The 14,139-nt window shown below is 48.0% G+C and overlaps 1 protein-coding gene across 3 annotated transcripts in view; it reads right to left on the minus strand.

The window, feature by feature from the left end:
• Positions 1 to 14,139, minus strand: part of DAB1 (DAB adaptor protein 1) — a 1,133,179-nt gene that overhangs the window by 24,824 nt on the left and 1,094,216 nt on the right. For 2 of the 3 annotated variants that reach the window (XM_082688114.1, XM_082688113.1), the window contains exons 13-16: positions 10,933 to 10,983; positions 10,794 to 10,841; positions 5,761 to 5,823; positions 3,306 to 3,414 (exon numbers count right to left, since the gene is read on the minus strand). In XM_082688114.1, coding sequence (XP_082544240.1) covers positions 3,306 to 3,414; positions 5,761 to 5,823; positions 10,794 to 10,841; positions 10,933 to 10,983 — 271 coding nt within the window. The remainder of the gene's footprint in view (positions 1 to 3,305; positions 3,415 to 5,760; positions 5,824 to 10,793; positions 10,842 to 10,932; positions 10,984 to 14,139) is intronic. The other variant, XM_082688115.1, reaches the window with a different exon arrangement.

A 14,139-nucleotide genomic window follows, 5' to 3' on the forward strand; every position in this document is an offset into this window, starting at 1 on the left:
AATCACAGTACATTCTCGATGCCCCCAGGCCAGCTCTGCCATGCGCAGTTAAGAGGCCAAAGATCTAAACTTCATTACACGGGTGTTTTTCTAAATATTCTAGGAAGGTTAAAGGAAAAAAATATAGGTCAGACAAGACATTTTCTTCTACTTTAAAAATAAGAGTCATGATAATAATAACAGTAGCAACAAGAGCTGCCTTTGCTGATGGAAGCCTCTACAGGGTGCCAGCAAATTTCAAGGTGCTTCAGTTTGTTTTCTCATTCAATTCTCACCATATTATTGCAAGGGAAGTATTATTTTCGATCCATTTATAAAGATTCAGAAACTCTGGGGGTGCCTGGGTGGCTCAGTGGGTTAAGCCTCTGCCTTCGGCTCATGTCATGATCTCAGGGTCCTGGGATCGAGCCCTGTATTGGGCTCTCTGCTCAACAGGGAGCCTGCTCCTCACCGCCCCCCCCCACCCTCTCTGCCTGCCTCTCTGCCTGCTTGTGATATCTCTCTGTTAAGTAAATAAATAAAATCTTAAAAAAAAAAAAAAAAAAGATTCCGAAACTCTGGCTCTGGCGGGTTAAGTAATTTGCTCAGGAGTTTAAAATGTCCATAGACAAGCCCAGATCCAAACCGAGTGCACTGGATGCAAAATCTCCCAGGGGTCCATCAGTACCGCTGTTCGTGTCCCTGGCTCTCCACCCCTGGCTGGACAACTGGGAACAGGTAGATGGCGCCTTAGTGTCTGCAGAGATTTTTAGGGCCTGTTCAAGGAGGAAAAGGCTGCTGGCTGACCACTCCCTGAAGTCTACTTTTGTTCCTCAGCCTAACTGATGCAGAAGCAGACACTTGGCAAAGCAAAAATGTGCTCACTGAAATTAATTTTACACTTCCACTCTCAACACGGAGGTTGTGGAGGTCATCTCCCGGTAATGTACCTATTTTTTTTTTTTAGCAGCTGAAGAAACTGAATTTGGACACGAAGTGGCTTTTGTCCGGAGTTTGCAACACAGCTGGTCAAGAAGCAAGATTGAAACCCAGGTCTTCAAGTCCTGATGTGACCCAGGCTCAGGAGAAGGCCCAGAGTGGTGGTGTGAGTGGCGTGGGCGGGTCCTTGGATGCTTTTACTCACGTTAGGGCCGGGAGCCACGTGACTGTGTCACCCACATTGACAGAGAAGGCGATGGAGACTCCTCGCCTAGACACCTTCACCTGGACACCTTCCTGGCTTCCTGCCTCACCCCTTCTCATCTGCTCACAGCTAACCTTGGCACGTGTCCCTCCTGACCACAGTCTCCATTTACACTTGTCCTCCACCTGGGCCGAGGCCCCCGCACTCCACTCTGCATTTTCTTCTGGCCACACCACTTACCATTTGCAGACATATTATAGAAATTAGTTATTTTTACGCTGTTGCTTGTCTCCCCAGTAGAAGGGAAGCTCTCTGAGGGCAGGACCCGTGTCTGTTGTATTCATGGACACACCCCAGGTACCTAGAACAGGGCCCAACTCCTGTGGGCACTCAGTGAATACTTATGGAAGGAACACATCGGCAAGTTGCTTTTGGGGTCTTGAGTTCCCATGACCTGCCCCAGGACATCTTCATGGATCAGATAATGAGGGCAAAGCATGGGTAGTCTCAACGCAGGAAGGTGATATATTTCTGAAAGAAAACTGTTCTTCTTCTTTATTTTTTTTTTTTAATTTTATTTATTTGGCAGAGAGAGATACAGCAAGAGAGGGAACACAAGCAGGGGGAGAGGAGGAAGAGTGAGAAGCAGACTCCCTACCAAGCAGGGAGCCTGACGCAGGCTCGATCCCAGGACCCTGGGATCATGACCTGAGCTGAAGGTAGACGCTTAATGACCGAGCCACCCAGGACCCCCTGGTATTTTTCTTTAAAAGACCGTATTCTATCACACTATTCTCAAGGAAATTTTAATATCCATCTTAGGTAAGGAAGACTAGTCATCACCACTGTCCCATTTTAGGGATGGGTAAAACCAATCTGACTGGGAAGCTTAGCAATGAAATGTCTGGGTTTCTTGCAGATGCTAAAGTGTTAGAGCCAATGGCTACCAATCTCTGTTGCTTCTGAAAATTCTTAATGATCTCTGGGCTCGAGAGGAATAATTTTAAGTACTTCAGAACAGAGTACGAATTTTTACTTCACTTCAAATAACAGCAAGGTTCATATTTGATGGCAAGAATTTGCTTCTAACACTATGTAATGAAAATTAATTTTTTATAGAAAAAAACGCCAGAAGATGTGTAACTGAAAATATTCAGGCTCGGGGCACCTGGGTGACTCAATCGGATAAGCGTTGGGGACTCCTGATTTCAGCTCAGGTCCTGGATCTTGGGTGTTGTGAGACTGAGCCCCACGTCGTCGGGCACCACGCTCAGCAGACAGTCTGCCTGATGATTCTCTCTCTCTCCCTCTGCCCCCCCTCCCCCTGCTTGCATGTGCATGCTCTTTCTTCCTCAAATAACTACATACATCAAATTGAAAAAAGAAAATATTCAGGATCCCCTGGCTGTATATAAGAAATAGATAGACAGAAGAAGCCACAGATTTTCAAATATGTAGCTAAAGAAAGAGAACAGTCTTTAAGGCTCTCATGTATGTAAAGAGCAGAATACCACCTGTGGCCACACCCCAAGCAGAGTGGCCTGGCTAAGTGGAGTGCCTGATGCCCTGGAAACAAGTTATATGTATTTACCCTGCTGTAAAAGTAGTATATATATTTTAACAGATGCTTGGAAAACAGAACAAAAGCCTTCAAAATCACTTAGAGCCCCATCACCTTCCTAATTCACTCTTAGCAATCTGCTCTCTCCCCTTAGCATCCCGCTTTGCCCCGAAAACCTCCCCATTCTTGAGTCTCTACCAAAGGAGGCAGACACGTCCTATCAGTCCGATCTCCAGAAGTCTGTGGAGGCTCCTGTCCCCGACTTGCCATCCTCCCTTCCTCTGGCTGAGATGGACAGGAGGAAATGAACTTGCGCTGAACGTGGCATGGTCAGGTATGGCCTGGGCTCCCTGAAGCTGTGTACTGAGTGCCCTAGAATCTTGACCTTTCCAGGTGAAAGGGATTTGGACACGCCCAAATCCCAGCCTACAGCATCTCACAGATTTGTAAACACTCCCCCACCTCCCAGTGGTGGCTTCTCCACCTCATCTGAAGAGTCACGAGGAGAGGCTGGTGGCTCCACAGGTGTCTGGCCTAATTGGACCGCCGGTTCAAGTCAACCCTTTCTCTCCACTGGCGGGGGGAGGCCAGAGGAAGGGAAGCAGGTGGAGGGCCGCTTACCTGAGGGTACAGCAGCAGTGCCGAAAGGTACAGAACTAAACATGTCTGCACTCGCCGGGAGTGTCTGCGATGAAGACGGGATAAAGGCATCACCTGGAGTTGCAGGAGTCTGTCAGACAGAGAGAGGCAGAGGGCGTGTGAGGCTGCTGGGAGACCTGGCTCAGCACTCATCCAGGATGGGAGGCAGCAGGTGCAGGAAGGAAGGGGTGGGGGTGCTGCCAACGCCAGCCGCAGTCCAAGCCACAGATGTGGTGGGCAGCCCATGAGCTGGCTGTAGACACTGACCATAGAACAGGAGACAGGATACCTACCTTTAGAGCGGCTGTGATCATGAAGGGAGATCATGCATTTATATCACTTAGTACTGGGCTGAGGCACGTTAGCAGGTGCTCAGTAAACAGGGATCAGTATCACAACTCTTTGGTGTGAGCCCCTGCCCTTTGGGGGTGTTACTCCAGCCATCAAATTATGCCACGATACGTGGTTTTCAGCCTTTAGAGGTGGTCAGCTGAAATTGACACACACCCACGCAGGACCTACTGCGAGCCTAGCTCAGGGCTTGTCACATAAGACGTGGTAAAGAAAGAGCCTGACTAAGTGCATCAACAAAGTTTAGCGACTAGAGCAGAGATCCTCGTCTCCTGGTGCCTCCCAGAATTCTGCTTGAATCTTTATGTGCAAAGACAAAGAAATATTTTCAAGTAGATGATAACAAAACCCGAACCCTGAGGATCAGGGAATGAGACATGACCAGTCCATGCTGGGATCTGAGAGAGGTCTGTTGCAGGAACTGGTGGGTCAGGTGAGGGGGTACCGAAATAAACCCGACAGACGGGAGGGATACTGAAGGGTATCCTTGATGCTCAGCCCTGAGCATCAGTACTTGGGTTTGTAAAGGCCCACACCCATTCACAACAGGCTTTTGCCCACAAAGTATGTCTATTTGATGCCACAATATCCTTATTTTTCTTTTCCCCTTGGAATAGACTGGGGCAAGCAATTAATCCCGAAACCATGGCAATTCGACAAGGCCATTTTTAGACCAGCAGCCTGCGGGAGGAAGGGCATTGTTCTGGGGTTTATTAAATACCCATTTGGACGGCACTCGGGTTCAGGGCCAGAAACACAGCCATGTGCTGCTGCATTAAGCACTTTTAAACACAATCGACGCCGATCTGTTTTCCCCATGTGACCCTGGGGGAGCCCCATGCCCCCTCTGGGCCTCAGTCTGCTCATCTGTAAAATGAAGGGCATGGGTCAGAAGGTCTCTTCAGGCCTTTCTAGCTCCACAGCTGGAGTTTCTCAGTGCCCAAGATGCAGCTGTCACCCCCGGGAGAGAAGAGAGAAAGAGACTGGTTAGAGCCACCCCAGCTTCTCCGTAGACAGGAGCTGCTTTCTGCACAGTCAGATCTGCTCAGGACATCAGGTGTCGGAAGCAGGGCGTGGCAGCTGTGGGCAGTAAAGTCTCCTGCCATCTGTTCCCAGGGGTGAGGTTATAGCCTTTCCGCTGGGAGGCGCATCTCGCCAATGAACCCGAGCACCATCCCTAGGTCTCTGCAGGACCGCGCAAAGCCCAGAGGCACTGCCCACCCCCCAAGCACCTTCTGCAGGTGCAGGTGCAGCTCCCTGCTCTCTATGCGTCCCCCACCTCCGGGGAGTGGGCAAGGGAGGACCTGGAGGTCCATCTCCATTCTGTTCTTTTCTGTGGCCTTGAATGCAACCATTTCTCAAAGCACTGGGATTCAATTTTGTTTCGGGTTTCATTCTTTTTTCTTCTTTTCATTTTTCAACTAGGGTTCCCCGCCATCTCTGTCCCTCTGCAAGCAGTGACTTACAATGACAAGCAATGGGATAGATACCCCACGGCAACTCTACCTGGGAATCCAAAGCTTCAGGAGAAGCTCAGTTCAGCTGGGTAGCCAGGGGGGGCAAGGGAGGAAGGAGGAGATAAAATGAGGAAGGAGAGAGGACAGAAAGAAGGCAGGAGGTGGGACAAGGCAGAAGATACTGGGGGAGAAGGTGCTTCCTTTCCTGGGACGAACACCTGGCTGGGTGGGCTCTGGGTGGGGACCGACAAATGGCCCATCATGCTTGTGGTCTTGTTGAACTTCTTGTCCATGTTCCCAACTGGACTTTGCTTGCAAGAACCTCATCCTGTTTAGGTCTTTCTGCCCTGCCCAGCAGAAAAGTAAGTACCCAACGGGGTCCTCTAACTGCTGATGCATGGTTTCCCTTACTTCTTGAAACAGAAGCAGGTATCCTAATTCCTTTAAAAAGCAGCAGAGGAAACCGAGGTTTAGGAGAGCAGGTTAATTTGCCCAAATCACGCAGCTTGCAAGAGGCAGAGGTGAAACCCGCCAGCAGCCCTCTTTGGCCTAAAGCCCACGTTCTTGCCACCATGCTGCTGGAGAAGGAAAGGGGCGGGGCGGAAGGCTGAGCTGCAGTGCATACTTACGGGGGGAGAGGTTATATCTGGAGGGGTGGACATGTCCCCAAAAAGTTCTAATTGGGTCACAGCCTGAAAAGACAAAAAGAGAGTGACGTCACCACAAGAGAAGTCGAGGCTGCTGGGCGCTGCTTTAAAACGGTATGACAGGAAGACCCTTATTTCTTTGTTGTCATGACTATATACACAATAAGCCCAACTGGTCATTGCCATTACCTCCTGATGCTAAAGACAACACCTGGGAGGCAGCCGGAATCAATTCTCCCTTCGGTGTGTCTGGCAGCATATCTGGGCTTAGTTAAGGAAATTCGGGCTTATCCACCTCCCATAACCCATCACCCTGCTTCACGCTGACTCGCCATCAAGGGCAGTGTTCTCTCTCTTCTCCAGGAGATAAAGGCAAGAGGGCGATTGCCTCACTGCTTTCCTTCTCTGTGCGCACACACACGTACAAAGTGCCTTCCACGCGACAGATACAATGAGACGTGACACTTTGTAGCCACTTCTCACAGCAAATGCTCCCAAGCCCATGAACCTGTGAGAAAAGGATCATCATCCCCATTTTTACAGATGAGCCAACTGAGTCTCACAGAAGTGACCTCAAAGTCACCCAGGTCAGGACTGGAATGCTCCGCCTACAGAGCATGTAGTCAAATGACAGTCTCTGAAAGAGTCAGTCTTCAGGATAAAAAATGTCATTGGAGGAAAAGAAAACATATCATTTAATACCAAGAAGGGCATCAAAAACAGCCCAGTATATACACTATTAATCACTGCTAGGAACTTCACGACTACAGACACTGTATTCTCTCTATCCCCATCCATCATACAGGACTGTCTGAGGAAGGCCAGCCAGAGCAGCAGAAGCAAGCTTTTAAGATACACTTAGAAATTAATCTGCATAGACTTCGAGCTTCAGAGACCGCAGGGAGTCTATGGCTAGGAACCAAATGGCCTGCCTTAAATATATGATCATACGCTTTGTATGAAATCTGCCCACTGGGGAGAAAACTCTTTTGTCTCACCTCTGGATTTTAAGTGACAGCTTGTGATTGGGGGGACCCTAAAAATATTAATCAATAGAAAGGACTGGAAAAGTCTGCCTGCCTGCCCTCCAGGAACCCCTGCCCCTGAATTCTGCAGTAACCAGGCATGGCTGGAAGGCTACACTTAGTGCCAAAAAAGGATTATGCTCTCCTTCTGACGAGTGAGCGAGCTACGGGCGCTGGAGAAGGTTCCACACCTGTTGATAGATTCACCCCCAACCTCTGCAACTCCCTGGGGCTACAGTTCCCTCACCTGGACAGTAAAGATAATACCTCCTTCAGATTTATTGACAATATTCATAACAGCACTTCTTTTGAATTTTGTCTAAGCCTGGTTAAAAAGGCACAAAAGGCTCTTTTTGCTGAAAGAAGTTTACCTGGGTTAATGAACTTTAAATTCTTCCCCCTCAGCTTTCAGACTGAGTAACGCAGTGCTGGGCACACAGGAGGGCCCTACACACATATTAATTTCCTTCCCAACTACACAATGCTTTTTCCATACACACAGAACACCTGGGCGGTGTTCCGGGTGAACAGGATACTGAGACAGGCCAAGCCCCAGCCTGCCGGGAGCTTGTAGGCTGGTGGGATGATCCACAGAAGTTGGCAGTTTCAAGGCAATGTGGCGGGGATGGCGACAGAGGTCTCTGTGGGAGGACAGAGAAAGGGAGTCCGCCAGCTTTCGGCAAAGAAACTTAAGGAGGGTTTTATTTATTTATTTATTTTTAAAGATTTTTATTTATTTGACAGACAGAGATCACAAGTTGGCAGAGAGGCAGGCAGAGAGAGAGGAGGAAGCAGGCTCCCCGCTGAGCAGAGAGCCCAATGCGGGGCTCAATCCCAGGACCCTGGGATCACGACCCGAGCCGAAGGCAGAGGCTTTAACCCACCGAGCCACCCAGGCACCCCTATTTATTTATTTTTTTTAAAGGTGTTACTCATTTATTAGAAAGAGAGAGTAGGAGAGAGAGAGAGCAGGAGCAGAGGGAGAGGGAGAAGCAAGGTCCCCGTTGAGCAGAGAGCCCGATGTGGGGCTCGATCCCAGGACCCTGGGATCATGACCCAAGTGAAAGGCAGATGCTTAACCGACTAAGCCACCCAGGCGCCCCTTAAGGAGGGTTTGCTAAAGGAGAACAGACCGGATCTGAATTCTGAAGATGAAGAGGAGTGAGCTGGGCCAACAAGAAGAGGAAGGACGATCCAGCCTGGTGCAAGCCAGGACACAGCAGAAAGGAGAGAGGCCTGGGAGAGTTGAGCAGGTGCACAGAAGAGCAATTTGTAACAAGTATGAAGGTGGGGGCGGGGAGCAGGAGGCGGCCAGCAGAGTGGACAGGGTAAGTGAGTGGACAGGGTAAGTGAAGTCCCAGTGGGACCAGACTTGGCTAGACTCTAGATACTCTCTTGTCTCAGGGAAAGAGTCTTGACCATGTTTACAACATTTTATGTTATTTGGTGAAACTATGGCAATCCTTATGCTCTCTCTTCCTGATTACTATTAAGGAATACTTCTATTTAATCAATGAACATGAAGCTTCTAGGCTTCCTTGCAATTGGGACTCAATGCTTTTAAAATGGCCTACAACTATTTTCAGTGGTAGGAAAATAATAAAATGAAGTTAATAATTAAGTCACACAATTTACATTTCAAATGTGTTGAACTTGTGTCACACTTTTACTAATATCATAAATATAATTTATTGGCTAATTTTCTCCTTAAGCACAACTTTTAAAATAACCTTCATTCTTGAGATATAGACTTTCCTCTTGCCAGATGATTTTCAGTCAAGGATTAAACGAGAAAAACATGCAGAGGCAGAGAACATAGATTGTTATTTCATTCCATTGGATTTGCTGTTTAAATAGAAACTAGAGTTAATTAAATTTTATAGAAAAGGGGGATTCTTAGGCCATAAAATTAAAAATAATTCTAATAAGCATGTATGTTTGAGAATCTGGAATAATATCTATTTTCGCACCACTCCCCCCACCATGTTAGTCCTAGTGCTTTCATTTGTAACCCAACGAACTATGTTCCATCTGATAATACTGTTGTAATTAATCACTTTAATGCCCTCAAGAGAATTAAAAGTAACCATTCACATTTGTAAAACATTTTTATAGTTTGTAATACATTTTCCAATACATTATCATCATGTCTGATGCTCACCGAGCTCACTGGTGGCATAGCTGTCTCTCGAGCTTTCCTTTGCATGGTGAGCGGAGACCAAGAGGTGACATGACTTTCCGATGGCTGGTGGGCCAGAAGAAGCTGGGCTTGACCCAAAGACCAAACAACACCTTGTTTATCTATCCCTTCACAAGCCCTAGTTAGCCTTCCTGGATGGTGGGTATGTAGCCACCATATTCTCTAACCAGAAGCCAGGGTTCCTAAAGGGTCTGCCATGATGGACATCCATCTGAAGAACTCAACTGGAAGGTAGGTTCAAGGTACCTATTGGTCTTTCCATTACCAGCTCTTCAGATATCTGCAGGTAGGTAGTGATGAGGCTGCTGATGGCAGATTCTGCCTGCTTTAGGCCCTGGGCATCTCCCAGGGTAAGCAGGGGGATACTGGAAGCTTCCCCGTCCGGTGAAGGGGAGGATAGCTTGGCTGTTGAGGAAGAAAGCCCTCAATCTCTCCCTCAGGCCAGCCCCTTCACAGCCATTTTTTGACATGAACAAGTGATAGTTTTCGAATAATATTTAGAGTACTGTGCCACTGCTGTTTTGAGATTAGTACCCTGGTCCTTCTTTCAACTAGATGGCCCCCTCCTGCAGAGAAATCCTAAAAGTGCCACAGATAAGACAGAGATGTTCTTGGGCCTGTCACAGGCCCACTCCTTATGTCAGTTCCTCTCCTTTCCTTCGTGTAGGAAAAGTAGGGGAACCCTAGCGTGCATCAGCTGTTGTACCGAGAACAGGGGACAAGAGTCTGTTCCCGTTCCTTACTCTCATGGGCTGGCTGCTTGATGGAAAGTCAAACTCATCGACGGGATCAAGACAGCGTAATGGAGAAGACAGACACAGGGTTACAGCAGGAGGGGCCATCTCAGGGCCTTTGCACATGTTCCTCCTCCTACCGAGAACATTTATTCCTTCCCCAATTGCCTTTCCCACCCATCCTTCAGGACAGAAATTAGAGGACTTTTTTTTTTTCTTTCTCGAAGTGTTTCCTAACTCAGTTTGCACCCCATGGCACTGTCCAGAACAGCTTATATGATACTCCGACCAGCAGTTCTCAACCTTGGATGTACCTATGGGAAAAGACTAATGTCTGCTTTCCACTTCTAGAGACTCTGAGTGAGTTGGTTTGAAAGTATAGCCTAGTACCTGCGACTTTAAAAGCTCTCCTGGTGACGCTAATTTGTAGCCAAGGTCGAGGACCCCTGTCTTAGACCCAACACCTCCCATCGGAGGTGATACTACTCACTGGCCTGTGTATCGACTGATCTGAATAAACGTTGGCTGCCAACTGGTACATCTGCTCCGGGGTGTACCGACCACATGGCCACCTTGCTTGGCTTTTCTTCACTTACGAGCACTCAGCACATTCTGCTTATGCACCTGAACCCCCTGGGGTACTATCATATTACACTACGCTAGACTAATCTATCTCATCTTTCCCATGCTGTGCACTGGTGCACGGGGACACTATAAGCCCCCTGAGGACAGTGTCTGTGTCCTCCTGCTCTACCGGATGTCTAGCAGCTATCAGAATGCCTGGGACATGTTGGGAGCTTGAAAAAATATTCCTTGAATGTCACGAGGTCAGTTCCTCTCCAATATACAATCTCAACACAAACACACGTGTACTCACACACACATCCTCTCTGACCTCATCATGGGGCTCACCAATAATCCGCCCATGAAGATTAGACTAGACGCCCACGAGACCACAGCTGGCACCTGCCATTCGTGCAGGCTGGATGCAGAGAACATGGAAGGCATGAGAATGACCATAGCGACCCTCATTCACCAAGAGCCTGGAGGCCTTACCTTCGTCGCCTCCAAAATCTCATCAAAGTCCATCGGCAGGTTTCTGTTCTGTAACCACAAGGCATGACTCATGAGCGTGAAATGAACAATGGGATAATGACCGGGAACAGTTAACCAGAAAGGGCCCTCTCGCTCTTACCGGGGTGGCGGCGGCAAACCGTTCTTCAAAATCCTCAAACGGGTGACCGTTCTGAAAGTGTAAGGGATGATGAATGAGGATGAAGAGTCGGACACACAAATGGCATGGATTTATGGGTTTAATGATGATGGGATCTATGCTTTCCACTCCCACGGGCTCCCTGGGCAGGAGCTGGGGCTCATGTGTTCCCAGCAGAAGCAGAGGATAAAACAAGGGCCTGATCGGAGGAAATCCATAGAGGTAAGATTGTAGGTTTCAAGTCTATCTTCCCGCAATCCCAGAACATTACCCAGCCTGCCTCGATGGTGGCAACAGATAAGAGCATGGTGTTTATTGACACTCAAGAGTTTTGCTTTAAAAGCAGAAAAATAGCATCATGTGTTTTGGCCAAACTCTTAACTCTTTGGAGCAGTCTGTGAACAGCTGCTTTGTGAGGGCACTTATGCATGCTGTCTCCTCTGCTGGAAACGCTCTTCTCATCTCTCTGCAAGAGTGAAGCACCAAATCTCTCAAACCCCGGATGGACGGCCACCTCTTCCATGAAGTTCCCCTTGATCCTCTGAGCTGGAAATCATCAGAGTAATAGCACATCACCTGCGCCAGCTATGTTGTGCTTCTGGAAACAGGACTATGCTGTATTTGTTCCCAAATCCTGGCCACTTGCAGAGGATCTGACACCTAGCGTTGCTCAAAAATATATGAAAGACGGATGCCTCGGGGGCTCACTCATTAAGCAGCTGCCTTTGGCTCGGGTCATGGCCCCAGGGTCCTGGGATCTAGCCCCGCACTGGGCTCCCTGCTCAGCAGGAAGCCTATTTCTCCCTCTCTCACTCCTCCTGCTTGTGTTCCCTCTCTTGCTGTGCCTCTCTGTCAAATTATTTATATATATATATATATATATATATATATATATATATATATATATATTTTTTTTTTTTTTTCACGTGTGTGTGTGTGTGTTGTATTTTTTTTAAGAAGATTTTATTTATTTGACAGAGATCACAAGTAGGCAGAGAGGTAGGCAGAGATGGGGGGGAAGCAGGCTCCCTGCTGAGCAGAGAGCCTGATGCGGAACTCGATCCCAGGACCCCAAGATCATGACCTGAGCTGAAGGCAGAAGCTTTAACCCCCTGAGCCACCCAGGCGCCCCTATATGCGTATTTCAAAAGTAGCTGGCAGTTGACCAAATCTAATTTTGTTAGTTTTGTATTTTATTGTTCGTAATTGTTGAGGGTTTCGCTAAACGACTCCGTCTTGCTGGCTCAGCATCCATTGATGTGTCAGGGGCCCTGAATGGGCACCAGCCCCGCCCACTAGTAGGCCTTAGATATACCACCTGCAGAGTCTCAAGTAATTATAAACACCTAATAGGACTTCCCCAAAGGCCTTGTGATCAGCAGTCCCCCCCTCCTTCTCCTATGTGCTCCTTAGATAAGACCCTGTGGAGCTTACCAAAACCCTGCTCTTTTTCGTGTGATTTAACCAATCCGGCCTTAGTCTGGGGACCCCGAAGCACTTTACTTGTGGGCCCTAATAAAGGCACACGGTTCAGGTCCTACCATACTTTCTCCACTTGCACTTTCCCCATGTTCCTTGACTTTCCCAGATGACCTCTTGAGGTGTGCTCTGTACCCCTCTAGGATGTGTAAGAAACTTCTCGACTGTGATTCCCTTTCAGTCTTCTGGTGTATTGTGCTCACCGTCTGACACCCTGCTTAACAAATGTTAACTACCAAAGCCACACTGATAATATATATTATCAATAATGCACATAGTACCTATTATATATGTTTTTTGGATGATTTCCAAGCAGCGCAACATTAATATGAACCTGACGATATTGACATTAAAATGGAATTACTACGTGTGAACAGGAATGGTGGCCATCATTCCCTGCTTTTGAGGAGAGCTTCCTGTTGGTGATGAAGGACTGGGGAACTCACCCCCTGTCATCACTTCCACCCCCCTCTGGAGGGGACTGTGTGAGGACAGTCAGTCCTAGTCACAGAGCTGCAGAGCAGAGCGGCAGAACCAATGTGCTCATCCCCACCACAGCAGGGCCTTCGGGCCTCCCCCAACCAAGTCTGTTCTCAACTGCCTGCTTCCACCAGGTCCTGCTCACCGGGAGTCAACCGTGGCACAGAGGAAAGGAAGAGTAACCACATCAGCTAACCACATAAATTATTATATTATGATGATTCTATTTGGCCAGTGGTGGGGACAGGGGGGAGGCCATATTAGCCTAAGTGATCCTGTAATCTATGGTGTGGCCTGAAAGGTTAAGGTTATGTCGCTACTATCCTTTATAAATTCCCACACTTCTGGGGATTTATGGCACAGCCCCTACCAACTAGCTCTGGGTCATAACTTTTAATAAAAACATTTTTTAGTGTCCAAAATCTCATTACATCTGTCCAATATAAAAAAGCAAATGGCTTCAGAGCATGATGGATGAATTAAATAAATTTGAAAAACAGCCTGTGGTAGAGTCTCATAAAACCCCCACCACATAATGAAAATGTGTGAGGATAACCAGCATTGGTGTGAGTCTGTCACTTCCCTGGTGACAGAGGGGGGTGGCCTTTGGTGAGGAGCGGAGTTGCGGTGGGAGGAGGCCATTTCCGTCCACTCGGACGAAGTATGGTCTGGGCCTGTGAACAAAGGCACCTCTCTGGCGTCACACAGACGGGGACCGAACCCCGACTATGCCACATACGGTCTGAGAGATCCTGGACAACAGGCTAGTCAGCCTGTTTCCTCACCTTTAAAGTGCAGGTGATAAAGCTAACGCTGACTCAGGTTTATGGAGAGGATTAACTGAGTTGTGTGTGTGTGAGGTCTTGTTTCATGCCTGGCACATAGTAGGTGCTCAATCAATAGCAGTGGTTCACAGTATCTTCTCATTCTGTCTCATTTGGTACCCTTTTGGAATGCACAGGCACACATTTTTTAATGTTAGAAAATTACTATTAGATGATATTTGGAAAAAGCAAGAGAAAGGAAAAAACAATACTCTGGGAGGCCCCTCTTTAGAAACTACCACTGCTTGAGAGAATGGACCAGACCCCAGGTAAAAGGTTGCCCCGTACTTCCTGGCCTTTAGCCCTGAAACCCTTCAGTCTGTCCTTGACCCAGTCTTGTTCCTCACGTCTCCCTTCTGGCCACAGTCTTGCCCAATCACCCTCCAGGCCACACCTCTTGTTCCCA

This window comes from Mustela nivalis, assembly GCF_964662115.1.
Source record: "Mustela nivalis genome assembly, chromosome: 10".
NCBI classification, from domain to species: Eukaryota; Metazoa; Chordata; class Mammalia; order Carnivora; family Mustelidae; genus Mustela; species Mustela nivalis.